The 12,396-nt window shown below is 41.0% G+C and overlaps 2 protein-coding genes across 2 annotated transcripts; both read left to right on the top strand.

Moving 5' to 3' along the window:
* The first annotated feature begins 202 nt into the window (after positions 1–202).
* LOC108051067 (cyclin-dependent kinase 12) lies at positions 203–10,845 on the top strand. Its single transcript, XM_017133018.2, has 6 exons — positions 203–570; positions 5,087–5,635; positions 6,196–6,391; positions 7,024–7,398; positions 7,883–8,086; positions 9,012–10,845. The coding sequence occupies exons 2-6, from the start codon at positions 5,140–5,142 to the stop codon at positions 9,691–9,693; spliced, it is 1,953 nt and encodes a 650-aa protein (XP_016988507.2). The 5' UTR covers positions 203–570; positions 5,087–5,139; the 3' UTR covers positions 9,694–10,845.
* Positions 4,104–4,778, top strand: LOC108051068 (lysozyme S-like). The gene has a single exon (XM_017133019.1). It carries the CDS (start codon positions 4,136–4,138, stop codon positions 4,598–4,600), a length of 465 nt encoding a protein of 154 aa, XP_016988508.1. The 5' UTR covers positions 4,104–4,135; the 3' UTR covers positions 4,601–4,778.
* Positions 10,846–12,396: the final 1,551 nt, after the last annotated feature.

Genomic DNA, 12,396 nt, shown 5'->3' on the forward strand with positions numbered 1-12,396 from the left:
TAAGGACTGGCATAATGTTCTCTCTTCAGCTTAGAGTATAGGAGTAAAACTGGGTTCCTTCGAAGGAATCCCCACTGTACATTTAGACCAATCTTTAGCAGTGGCCTGGTGGATAACAAGAGGGATGATTGGATGATTGTGTTGTGGCTCTGCTATTTCAGAAGGACCTCGTCTTATCAGACGCGCGTGGAAGCTGCTCGTGTGCAGACGTCTCGCACAGCTGGCACAATCGAGTGGATTAATGGGGACACAGTTGACTGCTGCCTGCGGGAACGTTGTCACCTGTGAAAATTAATCACATTCTCAATTAGCAATCAACCGGAATCCGCAGAAAGCCAGGATGCTGGCCACAAAGTTCAAAAGCCAGCGGCAACGACGATGACATGTTGGCCGTCCTACACTCCAAGTCGCGAAAATATATGCACACGCCAGTATACATACAGACGGAGCGAAGGCAAATCTGCTTTTAGGTCACACAAAAGGCTCTCGCAGCAGCAGCAGCAGGACTAAAGCAACAGCAACATCAACATCGACAGGAGCAGCCAAGGAATTCCAAGAACGAGCCAACAAGTAAGCCATCAAATGCCGTTCGTCCTAGACTCCCTGGGCAAACACACAGCCCCGAGCGTTTTCCCGTGAAATTCCCCTGATTTCAAGGATACTTTGTGCCTGATTGAGGACTGACACACACGTGTCCTAGCAATTGTAATCTGATAGCTACTTTTGCATAAATTATGCATTAATTTGCCATTTAAGTCAATAGAGTGTATGCAATCAAAGAATTCTAGGGCAAGTGTTTCAGTTAAATATCCTCTGTCTTACAGTGAAATATCTTCTGTCTTACAGTGAAATATCCTCAGTCTAACAGTGAAATATCCTTTGTCTTTCACAAAATTAAACATTTTAAAGATAGGAATAGAATTTAAAGAATCATCCTGAAAAGACTCGAAAACAGAATAAAGTTTTTAATTAATGCACATTCATTAATTCATAAATCACGCAGCATAAATTTCACAGCCAAGCACTCATAAATCTAATAAAAAAAACTTTTACAGTGAAAATAACTCAGGCACAAAAGCAAAAATAAACCGCAAAAAATGCTTGAAAAATTAAGAATACATGTAATGCAAAAATGTGGCATTTGGCTTGCATGCAAGTATAATTTTTATAAGCATTTTTAACCTTGAATTCTTAAGCGAAGAGGGCGGTTTCAGTTCAAGTTCAAAATCCTCAAAAGTTTACATTTGCATTCATTTTTCATTGGAATGATTTCACATAAAATATATTCCTTCCTCGACAAAGCATAGTAGGATTCATATTTTATGTTTAAAATACTTTGAAATGTTTGTTAATTAAAATTATAGAAAAAAGAATTTCAATTCAGGCAAAATAAAGAAATAATCAAGGCTGCATAAAAAGCTTTGGTAAAAGAATAACTTGATAAACGTTGAAATACATGTATTGTGAAAATAAATTTGATTTAATTGTCTCAAAATTCCTAAAAATTAGTTAAACAATTTTTTTATTGTCGTTACGCAAAGTAAGATTTTAAATCACCATAAATTATTGAATTATCGGCGTAACTTTTTCCCTGATATCGCAGAAAAAGCGAGTGTGTGACCTGCAATTAACTCGAGTGTTGGCTGAATAATGCATCAGATGTCTAAATTTGAGCCGCGCAGATTCTCGAGGCAAACGTGTCAAGCACCGCACTCGGTGAAAAAAGCGGGGAATAGAGGTCCTTGTTATCAGACTTTCGTGCGTTTTGTTTGGCTTTAATTGCGGCTTTAGCCGACTCTGGGTCCTTGAAGGAGTGTCGGCCATTCTTCTGGCCATTCTTTAAGCCCCGTCACGCGGTTGTCAGCCGCTTCAGCTATTCTCGTCGCTGGCATTGTGCCTTGGATTTTTAATTGTTCGGCATTCGCTGGCTGCACCGGCGGGCCACCTCGTCCTCCTCTCGGGTTCTCCCTCTCCTGCTCCGGAATCCACCCCCCTGGATGCCACCTCCTGCTCTGCAAACAGCCGAGAGCATGGTGACCTTCCTCGGACAACAGGTGTGGAGGTGGGAGTGTTGAGCTGCTTGGCACGCCTAAAATCTCCCCTTTTCCCCATTGCAACATTATTATTTGTAATACATTACCACTTTATGCGCGATTTTTAACCAAGTATAGAATTTTGGAAGGTAATTCCCGAAATACGTAATGAGAATAATTGAAAAGTGAATTGTTGACAAAACATTATTGCGGCATGCCACCTTAGGATAAATTAAAATATGAAGGGGAGCCGAAGTGTATATACCCTTGCAGCTGTTAGAAAAATTAAATATTCGAAGATTAAAACCAATGTAGCTAGGTAAATAATTCAAAACATATTTTTACCTGTCCGTAATTCTAGGTATGTTAAGAAGACATGTTAAGAAATAAATTTGCCTTTTTGCTCATAAAGATGACGAGAAATCGACCCAAAAATACAAACCAAGATGAGGATACATATTTTTAGAGAATTAAGCCACAATCATTTTGAAATATGCCACTATGAAATTGGATGTCTGCAAGAAAAGTTTTGGGCTTATAGTGCAGCTTTTAGGTGACTTTTCAGCAAGGCCAATTTTCGAAAATTTGGAAAGGGGTAACATCATTAAAATGACGGAAAATCGACCCCAAAATACAAAACAAACTGAAAACACAGTTTTTTAGAGAGTTTAACCACAATCATTTAGAAGTATGCCACTATGAAATCGGATTTCTGTAAGAAAAGTTATGAGCTTAGAAGTGCAGGTTTTAGGTGACTTTTCAGCAAGGCCATTTTTCGAAAATTTGGAAAGGGGTAATATCATTATAATGTCGGAAAATCGACCCCAAAATACAAAACAAACTGAAAACACAGATTTTTAGAGAATTAAAAAACAATCATTTTGAGGTATGCCACTTTGAAATCGGATGTCTGTAAGAAAAGTTATGGGCTTAGATGTGCTGGATTTTACTCACTTTTCTGCTAATCCATTTTTCGAAAATTTGAAAAGGGGTAAGCTTATAAAAATTACGAAAAATCGACCCAAAAATACAAACCAAGATGAGGATACATATTTTTACAGAATTAAGCCACAATCATTTTGAAATATGCCACTTTGAAATTGAACGTATGTAAGAAAAGTTATGAGCTTAAATGTGCAGTTATTGGAAACTTTTCTGGAAAGCCATTTTTCGAAAATAAGGAAAGGGGACCTCGATCGATTCCTTTGATTTCAGGAAATGTGACACATATCCCTACTTAAACCTTAGTTTTGCTTATAAGTTTATAGGCGTTCCAAGGTTATTATCTTTCTCCAGAATATACCGAATATTCATGGTAGTTTATATTTCCTTATCAGTGGCAATTACCTTTGTTCTGCCAGCCTTTATTTATTCATTATTTGATTAGCGCGCTGCTTTTTAATTGTCAACTTAGTACAATAAATCATATTATACCCTTGCAGAGGGTATTATAATTTCAATCAAAGGTTTGCAACGCAGTGAAGGAGACATTTCCGACCCTGTAAAGTATATATATTCTTGATCAGCATCACCAGGAGAGTCGATCTAGCCATGTTCGTCTGTCCGTTCGTCTGTCCGTCCGTCCGTCCGTCCGTTTCTACGCAAGCTAGTCCCTCAGTTTTAAAGCTATCTACTTGAAACTTTCCCAAAAGTTGTCTTTCTATTGCAGGTAGTATATAAGTCGGAACGAAAAAGTGTTTCTTAATTTTTTTCTTTGGAATTTGATAATATTTAAGTATTATGAAATTACGGTTTTAACTAAATTAAAAACGGACAACAATATCATATAGCTGCCATAGAAACGATGGCAAAATGCAGCGCAAAGTCGACACAGTTTCATTGTTTTTAGTAATATAGGCATAGAAATCGAAATGTAGTCCATTTGTAATAACTGCAAGGGTATGTCAACTTCGGCCTGCCAAAGTTTGCTTTCTTTCTTGTTTAGAAATAAGATTGAACCTTTCGAAGGCGTTCAATTAAATATTTGACTTTGTTGTTATCTAGACAAGATAGACATTCACGAAATGCCAGACAAATAATTCCCTATAAATACCCATGGTACGAGTCCAGAAAGTCAAACCGTTTTGATTTAGCAAAGCAGCATGAAGGCTTTCTTAGTTCTGGTGGCTCTGGCTGTGGCCACTCCTGCCCAGGCTCGTCGTACCTTCGACCGCTGCTCCTTGGCCCGCGAGATGGACCGAATGGGCGTGCCCCGTTCCCAACTGGACAAGTGGACCTGCATTGCCCAGCGCGAGAGCGACTACCGCACCTGGGTGAAGGGACCTCCCAACTCCGACGGCTCCGTCGACTACGGCATCTTCCAGATCAACGATCGCTACTGGTGCAAGGCCCACGGACGCCAGTCCCCCAACGTGTGCGGTGTGAGCTGCGACGCCCTGTTGAGCGACGACATCACCGAGTCCGTCCGTTGCGCCCGGAAGGTCCTCAGCCATCAGACTTGGTCCGCCTGGGCCACCTGGGAGTTCTGCAACGGGTGGCTGCCATCCATCGATGAGTGCTTCCAATCTAACCACCTGATATTTGATGGCATAAAAAGTTATTTCTAAATAGGAAGTAAATCCGTCCGAAAAAAGCTGTTAAAATACATGTATGTTCAAGTAAACCTAGAACTAGTTTCAGCTTAAATGGACAAGTTTTTGACACCTTTCTGCAAATCCATTTTTCGAAAATTTTTGAAATGACGATAAATTGAAACAAATATACAAACAATGATTTGAACACAGACTTTTAGAGAATTAAACTACTGTTATTCCAAAATCGGATGTCTGATATAGAAGTTATGGGCTTAAAAGTGTTCGAAAGACGACTATATTCAAACAGTGACTAGACTGCTTCGGGAGCAGTTGATGATTGAATCATATACATTCTTGTATTCTGTATTTTGTTAAAATTCTTCATCACACCTTTTAAGTATACAACATATTTTTTAATGGCTTTTGCCTGTTTCTTGTAATTCTTCTGAATAAAAGGAAACGTTTCTTAAAAATATGGTCAAATCTCTAACTCCAGACCGTGTATTATCTGATTTTCAGAGTGGGCATTGATGACTGCCGAGTCGGGCCAAAGGAATTGAGGAGCCGTCGCGATGCCATCCCGTCGCTCCGGTGGCGGAGGCACCACCAAGAGGAAGCACTCGCTGGGCAACCTGCGGCGGGCACATCCCGCATCCGGGGCCACGTGGAACGTGCAGGTGGTGCGGGGCAAGATGTCCTCGAAGTGCCTGTGGCACGCCTGCCGGGCGTTGATACTGGGACTGACGCTGATGCTCCTGGGAGCGGGAATGGCCACCCTGGGCTACTATGCGGACCACCTCTCCATGGGATCGGAGTTGCGGGGCAATGTCACCGTTCGGGTGAAGAACGACCTGAAGGGCTTCCACCTGAACAACTTCGCGTATGTGGGTCCCATTGTCATGGGCTTCGGCGGCTTCATCGTGGTGGCCTCCTGCGTGATGACCTTCGAGGCCCGCGACTCCGCCGCCAAAGTGGTTCCCGCCCGACTGAGGGCCGGAGGAGGCGGCAGCAGCAAGAATCCCTCGAGGAGCAACCAGGGCAGCTCCGCTTCCCAGCGACGCGGGATGGGTGAGCACTAAATGGGGGTGGGAATAACAGGGCGCTATGTAGGGAGTCCCAGAAATACAATCAGTAGCCTTTAAACCAATCGATTTGGTCAATCTTAATTAAACTCTTCTTTAAAACCCACTGAAAATTAGAGTAACTCATTTAGACGACCTTAAAATCTTTATAGATCTTTAATGCACCCTATCATATTCTAAGAAGACTTTTTTAAAATTTATAGTCATAAAATATTTTAAATTTTTAATTTGTCAACCTAATTTACATTTAAGTTATTTATTTGAATTGTATTAGAAAGAAGGATAATAATAATATTAATAACATTTTTAAAAGTAATCTATAAAAGCTCTAGAATTAAAAGTTTATATGGTCTTACACAACATTAAAACAATAGAATTCTTTGCTTTTCTATATTTGTCTATTACTAAACTTTTTAAGAAAACGTAAAACTTTTACCCCTTCTACTATATATATTTATATATTATATTTATTTTAATTTTGAAGCCTTATAATTTCATATTAATTACAAATACAATTACAACTAATTGAATCTCTTCGATTTGTAGGGGCCCAGTACCAGTCGAGTAGGTGGGATCAGCACTTCGGGGTGTTCCGCTCTTCGCCGGGGGATCCCCACCAGCAGCCGCAGACCGCCCTAATCTCGACCACACATCCGCATCCGCATTCGCATCCGCACCAGCAGCAGCCCTTCGACCGAGAGGCACTCACTGCCGAACTAGTCAAGTTCTCCAGGTCACTCAGGTATAATCGTGCCAAGATCACCTCATTTGTATATATCGAAATTCACTTATCCAATTGGCTATTTCTCGCTTCTCGCTTTCCACATCTGAAATCCGCATCTGAAATCCGCACCTGAAATCCGCATCTGAAATCTGCATCTGAAATCCGCATCTGAAATCCGCACCTAAAATCCGCATCTGAAATTCGCATCTGAAATCCGCATCTGAAATCCGCATCCGAAATCCGCATCCGAAATCCGCATCTGAAATCTGCATCTGAAATCCGCATCTGAAATCCGCACCTGAAATCCGCATCTGAAATTCGCATCCGAAATCCGCATCTGAAATCCGCATCCCGCTTCCACCAACCATCAGTGCATCCAATCGCTTCTGTCCGCAGTGGCGCCGCCTTTCGGGGGCTGGCTCCGCTCCGGATCTGTCCGGACCTCATGCTCATGCCAACACCACCAACTCCAACTCCACCACCAACACAAACCACCCAACCACCACAACCGCCACCACCGCCACTAATTACTGCCATTTGCTCTCACTGAATCGATTGTCGCCGCTGGAATGGGAACTGTATTGCTCGCACCGCCGACATCGTCGCCACCACCACCGCCACTCGCACCACCACCGCAAATCCTCGAGCAGCAGTGTGCGCCGGGTGCGCCAAGGGCGACCTGGTTCGGGAGCGGGTTCCAATCCCGCCGGAGGAGCAGGCGGCGGAGGAGCTGGCTCCTCTTCGTCGGCGCGGATCATCAGCAACTCCTCCAGCCTGATCCAGAGGGCCACCAGGGAGTGCTCCCTGCTCCAGCCTCCGGCCGCGAGTCGCGTCTACTGGCAGGCCTCCTCCTTCGATGGGGGCAGCAATCCCCCGCCCGGATTGGGCATCAGTTCCGGGGCCGAGAAGCGCAGTGAGCGGAACAAGCGATCGGACACGGCCAAGAGGCACGTCCTCGCCCGCCAGCGACCCATCGAGCAGGAGGAGGCACGGGATCACAGTCGCAGTCCACTGGGACACAGGCGGTGAGTGGATAGCAACTGCACTTAAAACTTTATAATGAGGGAGTTAATTTAAGACTGAATCATGCTAGAAAAGATCCTAGGCACTCAAAGATTCATTAATAAAACACACAAAATTGTGTAATGAATTTTACCATTTTACCTTTTTTATAAACTTTCACATTATCAAATTAAAGGGTATTTTAATTAATATAAACTATTTTCCGTATGGAAATATACAAAATTCTAATACCCTGATATGTAAATCATCTTTAACATCTTGAGGGGAATATTGAAATACCCTGATATGTAAATCATGTAAACATCTTGTAATCATCTTGAGGGAAAAATTCTAATACCCTGATATATACATCAGCTTAAAAATCTCAAGGGGAAAATATAATTTATGGTAAACATTTTTCAATCAAACGTTCTATATTATTTATTAGAAATAACTATTTAAATCAGAATGCTCTTTAAACTAAGCTTAAGAAACTCATTCCCACAGAAACTCGACCATGTCGGACTCCTCGTATAGTGGCCGCTGGACGGCTCGCTGTGCGTCCATCGCCAGTCGCACATCCAGTATCGAATCCCGGCGTGTTCAGGTGGATCTCCACAGTCCCGAGGTGATGCCAAAGTCGATACTGCGATCCCCCAAGCGCTACAGCTCCGGACCTTCAGCCACGCCCTCCGTGGAGAAAGAATTTCGGTAAGACTTCTATGGATTTACACACAGAACCTTTATTTAACTACCTTTAAATGATGTTTAAAGATTATTGTATGTATAACTTACTTTATGAATTCAGTTAAAGCTACTAAATTGAAAAATTTTTATCATTAGGCAAACCTTTTTTTAACAAGCCATTGTTTAGTTATTTAATGGTTTCGATTTATTAAAAGAGATTTTTATTTTATAATCTTCTTCATCATTTTAGCAAAGCTTTTTTATTAATTAAATTTTTTTTATGGATTTATGGATTTATAACGTAGAGCAACTACGTTACGTAAAGTACTCTAATTTTTTTTTTTTTTATACCCGTTACTCGTAGAGTAAAAGGGTATATTGTATTCGTGCAAAAGTATGTAACAGCTAGAAGGAAGCGTTTCCGACCCTATAAAGTATATATATTCTTGATCAGGGTCACTAGCCGAGTCGATATAGCCATGTCCGTCTGTCCGTCTGTCTGTCTGTCCGTCTGTCCGTCTGTCCGTCTGTCTGTCCGTCCGTATGAACGCTGAGATCTCGGAAACTATAAAAGCTAGAAGATTGGTATTTTGCATGCAGATTCTAGGAGTTCCTACGCAGCGCAAGGTGCCGCGCCCCCTTTAACGCCCACAATCGCTTATATACGATTTTAAAAATTTAAATATTTCGAAAAAGTAAAAATGCAGTTTTATTGTGTTTATCAATACCTATCGAAATGTAGAAGAAATTTTTTAAATCGGACCATTCGTTAAAAAGTTATGCGTGATCAAAGTTTCTATCTCCATCTCCCTCGCACTCCCTTTACCTGAGTAACGGGTATCTGATAGTCGGGGCACCCGACTATAGCGTTCTCTCTTGTTTTTTATTATATTACCCTATTGGATACCTTTTTGATTTCCAATAATTCCTTATTTAATTTCCCTTGCAGTAGCCAGTTATCTGTGTGCTCGGAGCCACCTCCTCCGGTGCGTCAATTGTCGGGGCAATCCAGCATGGAGCCGGCTGTGCCCGAGGAGAGTCTGGACCAGTCGGAGGAGCTGGAGACCACCTCGCAGCCGAGGACGTCCTACGAGGAGATCACCGAGCTGCAGCACCACACGAGCAATTTGCCGCCGAAGAAGGCGCGTCCCGGCTTTCTGCCCCTCGCCCGCAGCGAACAGGATGAGGATCAGAGGCCGGTGGCTGCTCCGCTCTACAGGAGCAACAGTTCCAGGCAGTTCTACAGGCCCAAGAAGGGGGTGCCCAACGAGCGTGATGACTCCGTGTTCTACATCCGCTCCATGGAGCGGGGATTGGCCGGCAATGGCGGGAGTGCCAGTGCGGATGAGCAGATGTACGATTCATTGAGGGTCATCAACGAGAGGAGAACCACTTTGCTGAAGGCCGACTCGCAGAGCTCGCTGGGATCGGCGGAACGGAAACTGAGCAGCTTCTCCCTCAAAATGCCGGAGATTACGGAGCGGGAGAACTCCATTGAGATCGAAATGGATGCGGACGAACCACCACCGGCTCCTCCACCGCCACCTCCTCCTCCACCACTTCCTCCTCCGCCTGCTACACCTCCACCCGCGGTCATCGAGCTTGACAAAATGCAGAAAGACGATCCCTAGGATCTAGATATCATCCCACTTCATAGCGTTTAACCAGCGGCCATCGACAATTACTTTAGCAACTCGATTGATGTTTGTATATGTATTTTTGTGCGTGTGCGTGTCGTTTATTTTTATAACCCCTAGATCGTACCTAGATAAGTGTTATATATATATTACATACACCAGCAATAATATCTGTGTTGCCTCGGGCCTAAGCAATGAACTAACGAATCTTCAACGATGTCTATTAACTTTAACTACTGAAGTTACTGTACAAATACCTGCAGTTGCGATCGATATAATAATGGGGTTTGGAAGTGGAAGGTATAATTTTCTACATTTTGAATAGTGCGCTATAATTCCCAACTGGTTAAAGCCACAACAAATTAGAAGAGAAGTTCGATAGCAATCATTTACTTATTTACTTTTAAATTGTGAGTTATTAAAAAGAAACTAAATGATTTCATAAGTTAAATTTATAATTTATTTAACACAATTTCAACAATATCGTATAAAATATTATCTTCAAAATTGTTCATAAAACACCATAGTTATTATTTTGATCGCAGTTGTGGGCACTAGTCTTCCTATTGTTAAAATATGAGATATATCACGTTATTACTGGGCCTATATCTTGGGCAAATAAGTTCTTATGGGTGTATCGTTGTTATCAATACTATTTATCGGTTACTGTTAATGCTAATCTAAACGAGGATGTGTAGTCACAACGATCTAAGTACGAGGGCGAAGACAAATAAAAGCCATACTTGTGCATACCCTGTAAAAAGTACAATCAGCTTATAGTAAAGACTGATTAGGCAACTTGTTTTACGAAATTGGTCAACAGCGAATGGAAAACATGTCAATGAAAAGCAATCGGAACACGGATTAAGTTCGTACACATAATTAGTTTTACGCTCTCAGTGTTAATCCCGACAGTGAACAGTACCTACACGATTATATATCTGAGTGTTTATTTGTAAGCCAAGCAATTACAACGTTTCTTGTTCCATAAGTGTTGATAATCTCACAGAAGCCCGCAACTCAAAATGATGGAGATATTTTAATGGCAAGCCGAAATCGAAACCCTGTTGATGTGCAGCGAATTTTGTAATAATGTTCATTGCATGATTAATATTGCATAAATAAAAGCAAACAATGTGTGTCTAATATTTTCGGGCTTTTAATAATTATTAGTTCAAATTCTGATAAGAGTTCCCAAAATTCAAGTATTTAAAGACGAACATTTCTTTTTTAGGTTGTGGTACAATTGGATTAAAGCAGCTTGATCTTTAAATATACCCATTTGCAAGTAAAAAGATGCATGGTGTTTACTTCATACCATTACAATACAATATTAATTCTCCTGCATAAAATGATTTATTTATTATAAAAGTTTTTTGAGCCAAAAAAAAGCGTTCTAAGATGTTCCTATCATATATTTGATTCAAGAAATAGAAACATTTTATTAAAATTCATTAATCAATTCAGATTTTGAGCACTTTGTTGTTCTGAGGAAACGATTGAATGAACATATTTTTCAATTTCCAGGGTTGACCGTCTGGCTTTCACAGTTGCTGATAAGTAATTTTATCCCCAGAAATGTCGAAGTTAAAGTGTTTCTTATCTTTATCAAAAAAGGCCCCAGATGTGAAAAAAAACATTTCCTAAAATTTATATATAGTCACCCGGCGTCAGTACTGTCCCCAGAGAATTAAAGTACTTTGGCATCAAATTCTTTATTTCGATCATATTTGTTTCTAGAAGCTGCCCATAAATTACGTCATCATAATTTTGGCGATTTTTAACCTATTCCCCCATGAAAATAAAAATTCGTCATACAACAAATTTCAAAGAGGCCATAAAAGTAATAATGTTGCTATTTTGCATTTAAGATTTTATTTTATGCTTACATTGTAGTTCAATTATTGATTTTCCATTTCACTTATACCTAATTATTTGTGCACGATATGCTGAAAATGTATCATTGATGAATTGTTTTAACTAAAGTCTGCCTGGCAAATAAAATTGACTTGGTTGTACGGATTGGTAATAATTATTTTGTCTTTATATACAAAACCGTAGCAGGGTAATTTGTAATCTTCTAAGCCCAAAGGTGTTATTGGCTTGTTGGTGGCTTCAAATACGAGCCTCTTATAGTTAAAGTTGATGACCAGCCAGTACATTTTTTTGCGATCCAGTTTTGCCATAACGGCGTCTAGCTCTTTTTCGTTTTGGAAAGATGCCAAAGAGCCTCCCATTTGACGACAAGTATCTTTGGCCGTATGCAAATCCTGATTAACTTGGTTTTCAATATAGAAGAATCTGGAGCCGATCTGTTCGAACATTGCTCTATATTGAGCTTTCTTTATGACTGCCAATTGATTTTCCAATCTCTTCTGTTGAGCCTCTAAATTGTCCAGCCTCTCCAGGACTCTACTTAGTTGTTTTGTGCTATTTTGTCCATGTGTCCAGTGGCGCATGGCTTGGGTGCACATTAAAGGATCCGTCCATAAATGCCATGCCGAAAATAAAAAGCACAATGTGAGAAATCCGTACAAAATGAATTCTGTTAGCCTTAGCATTTTTCAACTGCTCCGAGCGAGATCGTTTATCAACTAATTTCTAAATTTTGCGTGGCTGACCGGCAAACTGCCCTTCAGAGCTGCTGATAAGAGTTCCCAAAATTCTAGTATTTAATGACGAAACTTTCTTTTTTAT

Source organism: Drosophila rhopaloa, unplaced genomic scaffold (genome assembly GCF_018152115.1).
Source record: "Drosophila rhopaloa isolate 14029-0021.01 unplaced genomic scaffold, ASM1815211v1 contig_163, whole genome shotgun sequence".
Lineage (NCBI taxonomy): Eukaryota > Metazoa > Arthropoda > Insecta > Diptera > Drosophilidae > Drosophila > Drosophila rhopaloa.

What these genes read in the sequence shown, in the direction of transcription:
- LOC108051068 (XM_017133019.1), top strand. Translation starts at nt 4,136, where the DNA reads ATGAAGGCTTTCTTAGTTCTGGTGGCTCTGGCTGTGGCCACTCCTGCC.
- LOC108051067 (XM_017133018.2), top strand. Translation starts at nt 5,140, where the DNA reads ATGCCATCCCGTCGCTCCGGTGGCGGAGGCACCACCAAGAGGAAGCAC. An exon ending in TTCCCAGCGACGCGGGATGG is followed by an intron (nt 5,636 to 6,195) that starts GTGAGCACTAAA and finishes TTCGATTTGTAG; the next exon opens with GGGCCCAGTACCAGTCGAGT. An exon ending in AAGTTCTCCAGGTCACTCAG is followed by an intron (nt 6,392 to 7,023) that starts GTATAATCGTGC and finishes ATCCTCGAGCAG; the next exon opens with CAGTGTGCGCCGGGTGCGCC.